Source organism: Pelophylax lessonae (assembly GCF_965119305.1).
Source record: "Pelophylax lessonae genome assembly, chromosome: 2".
Lineage (NCBI taxonomy): Eukaryota > Metazoa > Chordata > Amphibia > Anura > Ranidae > Pelophylax > Pelophylax lessonae.
The window spans coordinates 319,792,604-319,808,127 of record NC_138769.1 but is presented as its reverse complement, the minus strand read 5'-3'; the positions used below and the strand labels follow the sequence as shown (position 1 = coordinate 319,808,127).

Below are 15,524 nucleotides of genomic sequence, written 5' to 3'. Positions count from 1 at the left end.
TCTTGGCAATTTTCTTATAGCTGCCATCTTTATGTAGAGCAACCATTTTTTTTTTTTTAGATCCTCAAAGTTCTTTGCCATGAGGTGCCATGTTGAACTTCCAGTGACCAGTATGAGAGTGAGAGCGATAACACCAAAATGTAACACACCTGCTCCCCATTCACACCTGAAAACTTGTAACACTAACGAGTCACATGACACCGGGAAGGGACAATGGCTAGTGTGACCCATTTCCGACATTTTCACTTAGAGGTGTACTCCCTTTTGTTGCCAGTGGTTTAGACATTAATGGCTGTGTGTTGGGTTTTTTGAGGGGGACAGCAAATTTAGACTGTTATCCAATCTGTACACTCACTACTTTACATTATAGCAGTGTCATTTCTTCAGTGTTGTCACATGAAAAGAAAAAAAAAAGTGAGGGTGTACTCACTTTTGTGAGATACTGCATTTCATGTGTAACCAAACTAAGAGATTGCAGCAGTCGGTCATTTAACAACCCCTAATTCTGGCAACGCACAAGGCAAATTTCAGCCAGTCTCAAAATATACCTGTAATGCAAAGAAGACCAAACAGAAAAAGAAAAACAAAAAAAAAAAAAAAAAAACACACAAACATATCACTGAACCAGTCAAAAACTGTTTTTGATAGATTGAATTGATTTTTTTTAGCCAAGTTTGCCATATAAAAAAATGACTAAAATTTGCCCTGTAATGATAACTTGTTATCGGGATCTTTTGCCTACTTGAAGTTATTTTAATATTCAGAAACATTAGTACAAGGGAATGCTTTGTTGACAGATTGACAGGATTGGTGCTGTACACTGTGCAAAACACCTATGAAAGGTTATCAGCCAATGGAATTAAAGTTCATTGTAAATCTTCCCACACATGTATTTTTCCTTTTAGGACTGACATTTTATTTGGATTTATAAGAACAAGCTCGTTATCAAAAACTGTACACAAAAAAATTGATGAACCCAAAATGTGCAGCAAGGGTGCTTATTACAGAAGTCACTACATACATCAGCACCAAATTTAAAACTACTAGGTATAATTTAAAAGCCAAAATAATCTGGTTTGTTTAAATCCTTTAATTTACCACTTCTGGACCGGAAGGTTTTACCCCCTTAATGACCAGGCCATTTACCGCGATACGGCACAGCATTACTTTAACTGACAATTGTGCGGTCGTGCGACGCTGTACCCAAATAAAATTGATGTCCTTTTTTTCCCACAAATAGTGCTTTCTTATGGTGGTATTTGATCTCCTCTGATTTTTATTTTTTGCGCTATAAACAAAAAAAGTGAAAATTCTGAAAAAAAGAAAAACAACTATTTTTTACTTTCTGCTATAAAACATTTCAAATAAATAAAAAATTAAAAATCTAATTGTTTCATCATTTTAGGCCAAGATCCTGCTACATATTTTTGGCAAAAAAATCCCAATAAGTGTAAATTGATTGGTATGCGCAAAAGTTGTGTCTACAAACTAGGGGAAAGATTTATGGCATTTATTTATTTTACTAGTAATGGTGGCGATCAACAATTTTTAGCAGGACTGCGGCGGAGAGATCGGAAACCTGACATTTTTGGGTGGACCAGTGACATTACTAGAGTAATCAGTGCTAAAAATATGCACTGTTACTGTACTAATGACACTGGCAGGGAAGGGGTTAACACCAGGGGTGATCAAAGGGTGAAATGTGTCCCTAGGGGGTGCTTTCTAACTTTGGGGGAGGTGGGCTTGCTGGATGAACAGAGACCTGTGTTCCTAAATAAGAGGAACACAGGATCCCTGTGTTCACTACTGACAGAACAGCGGTCTGCCGTGTTTCAGCAAAGACGAACAGAGGAGCCTGTGGAACCCCTGGCTTTTGGTTTCTGGATGGCTGCCCTACATGGACCTTTTCTCCCCCTGTGCCATTAATGACTTAACTCTATGGACTTTTGGTTCGATATGTGATCAAGCGCCTGTTAACATTGTGTATTTGTGTTTACATCAGCAGACTGCCGTTCTGTCTTTACAGAGAGTGATCGTGGGTGCCGGGCAGACATCGCCCCCCACTAGCTGTCCCGCAAAACTACGTAAAGGTACGTAGTTTCGTGGGACATAGCCGACTTGCCGCCATATAAGTATGGCGGCTGCTTGGCAAGTGGTAACAATTCTTCCAAACATACAAATCATTAGATCCTGCTACATATTTGTTGCTACAATGCATTTCTGCAACCCCTACTCTGATTAAAGGAGGGGGGGGGGGGAAGAAATAGAAACTGTAGGGGCCCGTTTAAACTACATGCAGTGTTTTTCTGCATCAAAAAAATCGCATGGAAAGTAGGTTATACAGGTTCCAATGGCATAGTTCACACCAGTGCAGTGTGTTCCAATGCTCTATAGTTCCCAAAAAATAAAAAATAAAGTACAACATGCTGTTTTTTTCCTGCACAGAACTGTACTGGAATGTGGCAAGTTAAAAAGCATCAACAATGCACTGGACCCAGTATAGCGGAGAAAAAAAAAACCCTATGGAATGCATGCAGAAATGCATTTAAAAAAAAAAATGTTTTAAAACATGCATGCAGAAAAGGCATCTGGAACAGATCTAGGGGATATTTTTGTGGTGTGAACAAGAACCAAAGTGTTTACAAAACTGAATCAAATTTAGTGTCTTTAACCACAATTGTTTTAGCTGGGAGGTAGAGCTACTATATAGTGTGGTTTGGGGGGGGGGGGTTATATTATCACCTGTATAATATAAACATAAAAGTAACATGCACTGTTGCAGGAGACTGCACAAACGTAAACATTGGGAGTCATTCTTCATATCCTCAAATCATGATGTAGAATACAGAACCAACCTGCTGTTACTCATCTATTTCTTCGTGATTATGTACAAAGGAAAGTTACTTGCTATGGGTACTCTCTAATAAAAAGGGCCTCCAGTCTGTTCTGCCCTACATTGCAATGTGGCACAGGAAAGAAAAAAACCTGACTCCCGGGACAACTGTCAGACATGGTCACCAAGACAAGGCAAGATACAAAAATGTACACTTTACAAAGCCAGTCAAAACATGTAAAGCCTGCTTTTTAGGGTTTAAAAAACAACTATGATACAGCACTTGGAAAACCAAATTTTTATCATGCAGAATGACCTCTAAAAAGGTTTACATCAAAATACAATTAAATCAAGCTACCTGCATGAGTGGCTGGTATCCCTGAATGATCAGAATAGGGACAGGCACATTTCACAATGCAGTTGGGAGGAGAGGATGCACATGGTGTGTTAGGGTACCAATGTTCTCACACAATAGAGGTTCCTTCTGAAACTTAGTTGAGCGTCTGATTTCCTGCTATAGTGTTCACACGCTACATACAATGTCACCTACATTGACTCTCACATCTCTTTATGTAGCAAGGTAATACAACTCCCCCATCCCCAGTGTTTAAATGTCAAGCTACATATATTCCCTCCAAACATCAATAACTCCTCCTGTACTAGGAATACCCAATTGTCAACAGATATTGGCCCTCTGATCATCACAATGGTACTTTTCCTTGTTGGCCCAGCAGCAGTCACAAAGCAATGGGGAGATGGCCTGGTGAGGCCCTGTACACAGTGGCGATCTCATTGTCTATCTAACCTCTCCTTCACACTGCCTGACCCTCGCACAACATTGCTCTCACTTCCTTACCTACAACCTTCCTCTTTTAGCGGTGCCATGATGGCCTTTTTTTGCCCCAATTGTGAGCCTCTTGGAGGGACCGCAACGCCCAGCCATCGATGGGCCCCCCCATTTACACAATGGTGATCATCAACCCCCCCACCCTTTGCACAATGTGATGCAGATCCTGTCCCGGGGACAAAACAAGCCCGGATCGTGTAGACAATAATCAGGCAGAGATGTGCTCACATGGCAGTTAGTAGGACTCCCCCTCCCCCCCAACCACCATTATCCTCATCGCCCATAGAGCCCCGTATACCCGCGTTAGATGATTACCTGAGACGTCCTGGGTATGGCCTGTCCGCTGCTTCCAGGGCTCCCGGGCGGATGGACCCCTCTCTGACCTGCGGCCCAGCCGGCTGCATAGCCCTCGGGTCCTTTGTGCTGCTCCGAGTAGTCTCCTCCCGGGTAGGCCGGATACCCCCGTCCGGGGCTGGGGGCGGTGAGGAGCTGGTTCAGGGTCGGGGTGGCAGCTGCCGGCTGCGCGGGTCCGAACCGAGGAGGAGGGGGAGGGTAGGCCGGAGCCGGGGGTTTTCCTGTGGAAGCGGTAGGGCGAGGCGGGGGGTAGCCCGGTTGGTAGGCCCGATTTGGGTAGGCCGTATAGGAGTTGTAGGCCTCGTTGGGAGGCGCGTAGTCCAGGCCGAGGCCGGGCTGAAACACCCCTCGGTTGTACGAGGAGAAGCTGAATCCACCGGGCGGGTGCGAGGAGGCGGCGGAGGCCGCGGGCGCATCTCCGGTCTCCTGAAGCGAAGAGGCCGACGTCGCTCGGGTGCCGTTGGCCGCCTCGGGCGACTCAGAGTCCGTTGAGGCCGGAGCCGGGGCCTCGGCTTGAGACTCGACCGAAGACGGAGGTGGGTCCCCGGGGCTCTTCTTTAATTCGGGACCGGTGGCGGCGGGCGGGGTTCCCCCAAGGCTGGGGCCGGAGGCCGGGGCTACCTGGGCGGCCATGAAGCGCTGTGAGGAAAGACGGGATGGAGGTGGCCTCCCCCCCCGGGGTGTCGGGCTAGGTTCGGACAGGAGGGGAGGGGGGGAGCCGCTTAGTCGGACACGAGGCGGTGGAGAGGAGGAGGAGAGGCCATTTTACCGAGAGAGGAGGAGGAGAGACAGGCCGCAAAGTGCGGAGCTGGGTATCCTGGACTGGGGGAGGATGAGGCCGCAAGACCCGGATAGTGGAGCACGAGGAGGGAGCCGGGGCTGGCAGCTTCCTGCACAAGAATCATACACACAGAGGAAAAAACCGGACCGGATCCGTGGACGGGACGCAAAAGCCGGACGCTGGATGGCTGCTCTGAGGCTGAAGGGGGGAAAGAGATGCTGCAAGTCCCGGAACTGGATCACACACAAAAACTGGAACCAGATCTGTGACCGGCCTTCTGGAAGGGGGAAAAACCCGGACTAGGATATCTCATACACAGTCATGGCACAGGCAATACCCGTGAGGTGCATTATAGGTGGGAGCTGCATGGTGCCTCCATGTTCTGGGTACAAGATGAGCACAGCCCCGAAGCATGCATAGAGCAGCGGCGGCTGCAAAACCCGGATATGGGTCGGTCTCTTACATTGGTGGGGATGGCAGAACGGGGAAAAGTGGGAGCCGGGTCACAAGGATGAAGCGCTTTCAGATTGGCACAGATAGGGGGAAACACGGAGCTGGATTCAAGATGGCAGGATTAACGCTTTCTCGGGCTCCGCAAAGCCCGGAATCTGGAGTCAGGCACAGGTAGGGCCAATACAATGCTAAAAGGGGGGAGCGAGGGATCACAGAGAATGAGCCGTATCAGCGAGGAAAGCTAAGCGCCGGACACTAAGACCTGGACGTGGAGTTAGGGCCTGGAGTTCTCCGACTGTCTCTTATGAGCCGACATGAAAGGCAAATTAAGGCAGTAAGACCCGGGGAGGAGCGCGGGAACCCGGAGGGAGCTGCATCACGTGACGTCGTAGGGCGTCTGAGAACGCGAGGACGTCACAAGGTGTGTGTCCTCCAGCCTGAGCTCGTTGTGTTAGCCTGCCGCTAGTGTGTGCAGGTTATGTGTGGAGGAACATATGTGTACATGTTCGGTACCTCATGTCGACGCGCAACCACAGCACAAGGCGCGCTTTTTGTTCAATGTAAATACACACGGTTATACAGTAACTTCCTTCTCAGCACTAACCTAATTACATTTTTCTATAAAAAAAAACGAACGTTCTGCATACGCCTAGTAACGGCGTACTGCACCCCCCAGAGGCCAAATAGCTACTCGTTTTCAAGGCATATCACAGCTCCCCTCTGACCCCAGACGCAGGCACAAAGAAAAGCCAGAGCTCCGGGGGGGAGGGGCCCTTGTGTTGCCCGGACCCTCATTCTCAAGCGCACTGACTGACCGGGTGGCCCACAATGCACCGGGGCTGCCAGAGCTGCGTGCAAAACCCGGAGTGGAGCGGTGGCAGCAGTGAGCAGGGGCGGGTAAATAGGTCTCTAGACAAAGGAGGGAGGAGGCATTGGCTGCCAGGAGAATCAAGAGGGCCGCGCTAGTGGACAGGAGAGCTCTCACGTCTGTCTACAGACTACAGAGGCAGCGCGCGCTGTGTACACACTGCTGACATGTGTCTGCAAAGGCAAGGCATATGCCTTGTTTGCCTGAACCTATTATTACAGCAGACATCTCAAATTCATTTTCTTTTATTATTTAAAATAAAAATAAGTAATTTGGAGACTTGATTTAAGCTAGAAATAAATATGAGTTTTTGAAAAGTGCCTTTTTATTATAGGGGGTGTTATATATCCCATTGAGTGGCCACTAATATCACCAATGCTGGTCAATAACAGCACACTGGCAAGGTCACTTTATCCAGCAGTGCTTCCTATTGTGTGTTTTCTGTATAGAATCTGAAATAGTGTAAACAATGTTCTCCCTTTGCTTACCTTTATCTGGCCCTTTAGGCATTATCTAGTGACATTAACAATGGGGCACTATCCCTCCCACTGACACCAATGACGGGGCGCTATCCTCCCACTGACATCAATGACGGGGCGCTATCCCTCCCACTGACACCAATGACGGGGCGCTATCCCTCCCACTGACACCAACGACGGGGCGCTATCCCTCCCACTGACACCAATGACGGGACGCTATCCCTCCCACTGACACCAATGACGGGACGCTATCCCTCCCACTGACACCAATGACGGGGCGCTATTCCTCCCACTGACACCAATGATGGGGTGCTATTCCTCCCACTGGCACCAATGACGGGACGCTATCCCTCCCACTGACACCAATGACGGGGCGCTATTCCTCCCACTGACACCAATGATGGGGTGCTATTCCTCCCACTGGCACCAATGACGGGACGCTATCCCTCCCACTGACACCAATGACGGGACGCTATCCCTCCCACTGACACCAATGACGGGGCGCTATTCCTCCCACTGACACCAATGATGGGGTGCTATTCCTCCCACTGGCACCAATGATGGGGTGCTATTCCTCCCACTGGCAGCAATGATGGGGTGCTATTCCTCCCACTGGCACCAATGATGGGGTGCTATTCCTCCCACTGACCCCAATGATGGGACAATATTCCTCCCACCGTTACCAATGATGGGGCACTATTCCTCCCACTGATACCAATGATGGGGTGCTATTCCTCCCACCATTACCAATGATGGGGCGCTATTCCTCCCACTGACACCAATGATGGGGTGCTATTCCTCCCACTGGCACCAATGATGGGGTGCTACTCCTCCCACTGGCAGCAATGATGGGGTGCTATTCCTCCCACTGGCACCAATGATGGGACACTATTCCTCACACCATTATCAATGATGGGGCGCTATTCCTCCCACTGACACCAATGATGGGGTGCTATTCCTCCCACTGGCACCAATGATGGAGTGCTACTCCTCTCACTGGCAGCAATGATGGGGTGCTATTCCTCCCACTGGCACCAATGATGGGACACTATTCCTCCCACCGTTACCAATGATGGGGCACTATTCCTCCCACTGATACCAATAATGGGGCACTATTCCTCCCACCGTTACCAATGATGGGGCACTATTCCTCCCACTGACACCAATGATGGGACACTATTCCTCCCACCGTTACCAATGATGGGGCACTATTCCTCCCACTGACACCAATGATGGGGAACTATTCCTCCCAACTATACCAATGATGGGGCACTATTCCTCCCACTGACACCAATGATTGGGCACTATTCCTCCCACTGACACCAACAATGGGGCGCTATTCCTCCCACTGGCACCAACAATGGCGCGCTGTTCCTCCCACTGGCACCAACAATGGGGCACTGTTCCTTCCACTGGCACCAACAATGGGGCGCTGTTCCTCCCACTGGCACTAACAATGGGGCAATATTCCTCCCACTGGCACCAACAAAAGGGCGCTATCCCTCCCACTGGCACCAATGATGGGGAACTATTCCTTCCACTGGCACCAACAATGCAGCGCTATTCCTCCCACTTTCACCAATACCAATGATGGGGTGCTATTCCTCACACCGATACCAATGATGGGGCGCTATTCCTCCCACTAATACCAATGATGGGGCGCTATTCCTCCCACTAATGCCAATGATGAGGTGCTATTCCTCCCACTAATACCAATGATGGGGCACTAAAAATGGGGCACTATTCTTCTCACTGGCACTAACGATGGGGCACTATTCCTCCCACTAGCACCAACGATGGGGCACTATTCCTCCCACTGGCACCAAAGAAGGGGCGCTATTCCTCCCACTGGCACCAATGAAGGGGCGCTATCCCTCCCACTGGCACCAATGATGGGACACTATTCCTCACACTGGCACCAGCGATGGGGCACTATTCCTCCCACTGGCACCTACGATAAGGCGCTATTCCTCCCACTGGAACCAACATTGGGGCGCTATTCCTGCCACTGGAACCGATGGGGCGCTATTCCTCTCACTAACAGCAGTGATGGGGCACTATTTCTCTCATTGACAATAGGGATGGGGCGCTATTCCTCCCACTGACAACAGTGATGGGGCACTATTCCTCTCACTGACCCCAACGATGGGCCGATATTTCTCTCACTGACACCATTGTTGAGAGCGCTATTCCTCCCACTGGCACCGGCGATAGAATGCTATTTTTCCCACTGACACCAAAAATGGGGTGCTATTCCTCCCACTGAGACCAATGATGGGACACTATTCCTTCTACTGCCACCAATGATGGGGTGCTATTCCTCTCACTGACACACCAATAATGAGACATTGTTACCGAAACCAGGACATTTTCTACTCCTGCAGGCCATAGTTCGGCCCCCCTAATTCTGAAGGATAATAAACTGGCCCTTTGTGTAGAAAGTTTGGAGGCCCCTGGTGTAAAATATTAATTGTGCTAACAATGATATAAATGAGTAACCACAACTCTGTATTAGAGGAACTAGAATTCTATGCAAATAAAAAAGGAAAATCAGAAGCTCCCCTCTTTCCAATGAATCAGACTAGCATGCTGCCTGTGTTTTTTCTTTTACAAAAAGATAATTAAAAGCAACAGCTATATAGAGCATTTGACCTTTAGTATAAACAAGTACAATGAGTATATGTGAAGTAGGTCCATAAAGGATACAGGCGTATAGAAAAGAATTGGCTGATTACAATGATACAATGGAGTTAAAGGGGCTGTACACCTCTGCCATGCAATATAAACAAATCATTTCCCTCTATAGTGTGTACTTGTCTCAATCCAGGGCACTGTGTGTAATTTCTGTTTGCGGCTTTCGTTCCTCTGCCATCAGCATTAATCACCTCTGACAAATTTTCCTGACACCAAGAGAAAAATGGTGACAGGGGAGGGAGCTCCAGGAGATTGACATTCCCAGCTCTGCTCCTGTGTGCTGTGTGAAGTGGGAGTGTCACTTCCCTCCAATCAGCTCTCAGAGCTCTCCTCACTGATGTAACTTTAGCTCTCTGCCCAGTTCTTTTCAGAGCTTAGAGATCCTGTGTAAATTCTGCACTTTGAATGAATATAGGGGAAAGACAGCTATAGGTAAACAGGTACAACCTATGTAGGATGATTTGTTTAATCTCTGTGCATCACCTGAGACCAGTCCCTTCACTAGATATATGTAGGGGTTTACAACCACTTTAAGGCCTCAATCTGAGCTGAGATATACTTCTGAGGTCCAGCCCCCATCCTAATTTTAGTTTTGGCAGCTTTCACAGTAAGTGCATTACCATTATCTGCACCAGTTGTGTTGCACTCTATGGACCTTGTTTATGGATTTGTACCAGTACTCCGTTTTATTACTTTAAATACTGACGTTTAGTTCAGTGAGTCAGTGTTTTAATTTTAATTGTACCATTTTCTTTTAATAAATACTACACTATGAGATTTTTTTCTCATGCTTGGTGATTATCCTTCATGATCTGCTTGAATACCCTGTGTTATGCCATCGTTTTAAAAGCGTGGGAGCGCATAAAGCTCTGCCATTCACACCACTTCCAGAGAGATATCACAATAATACTATTGCATGTTCGCTGTCCTATAATTTAGACAGCATATTGTTCTGGTGAGTTCAAAATTTTACTATTTGGTGGAGGATATCACCGTGGTGACACCTGAGATATTATTGAGCACCGGAAGTTACAGCATTGTGTTTCACTTGGACTCTTACACATGGACTCTATTAAGTACACTGAACAAAATTATAAGTGCAACACTTTTGTTTTTGCCCCCATTTTTCATGAGCTGAACTCAAAGATCGAAGACTTTTTTCTATGTACACAAAAGGCCAATTTCTCTCAAATATTGTTCACAAATCTGTCTAAATCTGTGTTAGGCCCCTTTCACACGGGCTTTCCGCTCAGGTCCGCCTGTCAGTTTTTTCAGGCGGACCTGATCGGATGCTCAACGTACCTCTTTGGAGCAGCGGATGTCAGCGGTGACATGTCTGTCGACACCCGCTGCTCTCCAATCCCATCCTGTCCGTGAAATCCAGATGGATGGAAACCCTATTTTCCATCCGTCTGGAGGGTTGGATCAGATGAAAATGGACAGGTGGTCCGTTTTCATCCGATCGTCCATAGAGGAGAGCAGGGATCTGACAGGTCAGTCCCTACAAAGACCTGTCATCTGCCTGCTCAGAGGGGATCAGCAGATTGATTCCCGCTGAGCAAAACAAAGTCCGCGGGGCGGAAAGCCCGTGTGAAAGGACCCTTAGTGAGCACTTCTAATTTGCCAAGATAATCCATCCACCTCACAGGTGTGGCATATCAAGATGCTGGTTAGACAGCATGAATATTGCACAGGTGTGTTAAGGCTGGCCACAATAAAAGGCCACTCTAAAATGTGCAGTTTTATCACACAGCACAAGGCCACAGATGTCACACGTTTTGAGGGAGCGTGCAGTTGGCATGCTGACTTCAGGAATGTCCACCAGAGCTGTTACCCGTGAATTGAATGTTCATTTCTCTTGCATAAGCCATATCCAAAGGCTTTTCAGAGAATTTGGCAGTACATCCAACCGGCCTCACAAATGCAGATCACGTGTAACCACACCAGCCCAGGACCTCCACACCCAGCATCTTCACCTCAAAGATCATCTGAGACCAGCTACCTGGACAGCTGCTGCACCAATCGGTTTGCATAACCAAAGAATTTTTGCACAAACTGTCAGAAACCGTCTCAGGGAAGTTCATCTGTATGCTCATGGTCCTCATCGGGGTCTCGACCTGAATGCAGTTCGTTATCATAACCGACTTGAGTGGGCAAATGCTCACATTCGATGGAGTCTGGCACTTTGGAGTGGTGTTCTCTTCACGGATAAATCCCAGTTTTCAATGTACAGGGCAGATGGCAGACAGTGTGTATGGCGTCATGTGGGTGAGTGGTTTGCTGATGTCAACGTTGTGAATCGAGTGGCCCATGGTGGTGGTGAGGTATGGTATGGGCAGACGTATGGTATGGACAATGAACACAGGTGCATTTTATTGATGGCATTTTGAATGTACAGAGATACCGTAACAAGATCCTGAGGCCCATTGTTGTACTATTCATCCACGACCATCACCTCATGTTGCAGCATGATAATGCACGGCCCCATGTTGCAAGGATCTGTACACAATTCCTGGAAGCTGAAAACATCCCAGTTCTTTGAGTATGTTTGGCATGCTCTGGATGCTATGAAGCAAAAAGAGATGACCGCACTCCGATGTAAATCAAAATTGGAGTATATTTATTCCACATCAAACAAATAGGCAAACTGGAAACATCACACTGTCAGTGCAGGACACAAAGGCCGACGCGTTTCACGACTTAGAGGTGTCGCTTATTCATTGCCATGTCCATTCTGTGTGTGAACCTGCCACAGATAAACCTATGTATGCAGTTGAAAGCGTTCAGGTTCATTAGTTGATTGTTCATTCAAACAAGCTGCTCCTACAAGAAGATACCATATATGGTCCCTATTGCTGTGGATCGCCAATACATGATACAGTTTATCAAACTAATTTTTATATATTTTTCATGTATATTCACATTCTATGTTTTCATGTATACACCTTTACACATACTATTTATTATTTTTTCAGCTCATTACACACATATATATATATTTTTTATATATTTTTTTATATATATATATATATATATATATATATATATTTTTTATCATTAATTTTTCACCATTTCATATAACAATTTTTAACAGTGTTTATATATTTTTGGGCCGGAGTTTATTATCATATATAATTTTAGTATATATATATATATATATGTGTGTGTATTTTTTCACCATAGTATACACTCCGTTCACTTTATTGGTACCACATTGGGGATTTGCACATATCGGCCATAATGTTTCTTGACCGAACACCGATCAACAACTTGGTACACTCTCAAATCACTCAAATTTATTTTTGCTATATTCACATTGGATTAGAATCTTTACGGTTCATATACATATATTTTTTCACTATCACATGCATTTTTAGCACAACTCGAGAAACACTTTTGATACACATTTAATGTTTACACATAAAGTTTCTGTCGGGTGATTTTAATGCATTCATGTAAAGTTTTTTGATAATATTTTGAATGTTGTCAGAACCATTGTGTATTGAGTTTTGATCAGCAATAGTACACATTTTCACTTGATTTTAAATTTCAGATCAATGTTTAGCTGTATACAATCACTATATTGTGTGTTTGATTTGGTTTTTGTTTAGGGCCATCCTGTTTGTGTAATCAAAGCCACAGATTTGTAGGAGCAGCTTGTTTGAATGAACAATCAACTAATGAACCTGAACGCTTTCAGCTGCATACATAGGTTTATCTGTGGCAGGTTCACACACAGAATGGACATGGCAATGAATAAGCGACATCTCTAAGTCGTGAAACGCGTCTGCCTTTGTGTCCTGCACTCACAGTGTGATGTTTCCAGTTTGCCTATTTGTTTGATGTGGAATAAATATACTCCAATTTTGATTTACATCGGAGTGCGGTCATCTCTTTTTGCTTCATACGATTTTGGATTGCGGATCCGACCGGCACCTGACACCCATCCCACCTGGAGCGGTCTCTCCTATCTGGACTCTATCTATGCTCTGGATGCTGACTGGTTTGGTCATTGTCCATAAAATAGGCCTGGCCATACCATAACCCCACCACCAACATGGGCCAGTCCATCCACAACGTTGACATCAGCAAACCGCTCACCCACACAATGCCATACACACTGTCTGCCATCTGCCCTGTACAGTGAAAACCAGGATTCATCCGTGAAGAGAACAATTCTCCAAAGTGCCAGACACCATTGAATGTGAGCATTTGCCCACTCAAGTCGGTTACGACGACGAACTGCAGTCAGCTCGAGACCCAGATGAGGACAAGGAGCATGCAGATGAGCTTCCCTGAGATGGTTTCTGACAGTTTGTGCAGAAATTCTTTGGTTATACAAAGCAATTGGTGCAGCAGCTGTCCAGGTGGCTGGTCTCAGACGATATTGGAGGTGAAGATGCTGGATGTGGAGGTCCTGGGCTGGTGTGGTTACACATGGTCTGTGGTTGTGAGGCCGGTTGGATGTACTGCCAAATTCTTTGAAATGCCTTTGGAGATGACTTATGGTAGAGAAATGAACATTCAATTCACAGGTAACAGCTCTGGTGGACATTCCTGCAGTTAGAATGCCAATTGCACGCTCCCTCAAAACGTGCAACATCTGTGGCATTGTGCTGTGTGATAAAACTGCACATTTTAGAGTGGCCTTTTATCGTGGCCAGCCTAAGGCACACCTGTGCAATAATCATGCTGTCTAATCAGAATCTTGATATGCCACACCTGTGTTGTGAATGGATTATCTTGGCAAAGGAGAAGAGCTCACTAACACAGATTTAGCCAGAATTGTGAACAATATTTGAGAGAAATAGGCCTTTTGTGTACATAGAAAAAGTCTTATATCTTTGAGTTCAGCTCATGAAAAATGGGGGCAAAAACAAAAGTGTTGCATTTATAATTTTGTTCAGTGTATATAGCTGCGATGATCCTACTCAAAGTTAAAAACATTTAGACACATTGGGTTGGTAGTTCTTTAGCCCATTGTGAATTTTTATATGTGTCTATATGAATTATATGTTCATCATATACAGTATCTCACAAAAGTGAGTACACCCCTCCAATTTTTGTAAATATTTTATTATTTCTTTTCATGTGACAACACAGAAGAAATTACACTTTGCTACAATGTCAAGTAATGAGTATACAGCTTGTATAACAGTGTACATTTGCTGATCCCTCAAAATAACTCAACACACAGCCATTAATGTCTAAACCGCTTGCAAAAAAAGTGAGTACACCCCTAAGTGACAATGTCCAAATTGGGCTGAAAGTGTCAATATTTTGTGTGGTCACCATTATTTTCCATCACTGTCTTAACCCTCTTGGGCATGGTGTTCACCAGAGCTTCACAGGTTGCCACTGGAGTGCTCTTCCACTCCTCCATGAGGACATCACAGGGCTGGTGGATGTTAGAGACCTTGAGCTCCTCCACCTTCCATTTGAGGATGCCTAATAGGGTTTAGGTCTGGAGCCATGCTTGGCCAGTTCATATCACCTTTACCCTCAGCTTCTTTAGCGAAGCAGTGGCCATTTTGGAGGTGTTTGGGGTTGTTATCATGTTGGAATACTGCCCTGGGGCCCAGTCTCCGAAGGGAGGTAATCATGCTCTGCTTCAGTATGTCACAGTACATGTTGACATTCATAGTTCCCTCAATGAACTGTAGCTCCCCAGTGCCAGCAGCATGACACTCCCACCACCATGCTTGACTGTAGGCAAGACACACTTGTTGTCTTTGTACTTCTCACTTGGTTGCTGCCACACACCCCTGACACCATCTGAACCAAATGAGTTTATCTTAGTCTCATCAGACCACAGGACATGGCTCCAGTAATCCATGTCCTTAGTCTGCTTGTCTTCAGCAAACTGTTTGCGGGCTTTCCTGTGCATCCTCTTTAGAAGAGGCTTCCTTCTGGGACGACAGCCATGCAAACCAATTTGATGCAGTCTGCGGCGTATGGTCTGAGCACTGACAGGTGTACCCCCCACCCCTTCAACCTCTGCGGCAATGCTGGCACTCGTACATCTATTTCCCAAAGACAACCTCAGGATATGATGCTGAGCACATGCACTCAACTTCTTTGGTCGACCATGGCAAGGCCTGTTCTGAGTGTAACCTGTCCTGTTAAGCCACTGTATGGTCTTGGCCACCGTGCTGCAGCTCAGTTTCTGGGTCTTGGCAATCTTCTTATAGCCTAGGCCAGTGATGGCGAACCTT

The 15,524-nt window shown here is 46.3% G+C and overlaps 1 protein-coding gene across 1 annotated transcript in view; it reads right to left on the bottom strand.

Annotated features, from left to right (window-relative positions):
- ARID1A (AT-rich interaction domain 1A) overlaps positions 1-5,591 on the bottom strand; it is a 258,375-nt gene extending 252,784 nt beyond the window's left edge. The window contains exon 1 of the mRNA XM_082245747.1: positions 3,996-5,591. Within this exon, the coding sequence (XP_082101873.1) occupies positions 3,996-4,667 (672 nt within the window). The 5' untranslated portion in view covers positions 4,668-5,591. The remainder of the gene's footprint in view (positions 1-3,995) is intronic.
- Positions 5,592-15,524: the final 9,933 nt, after the last annotated feature.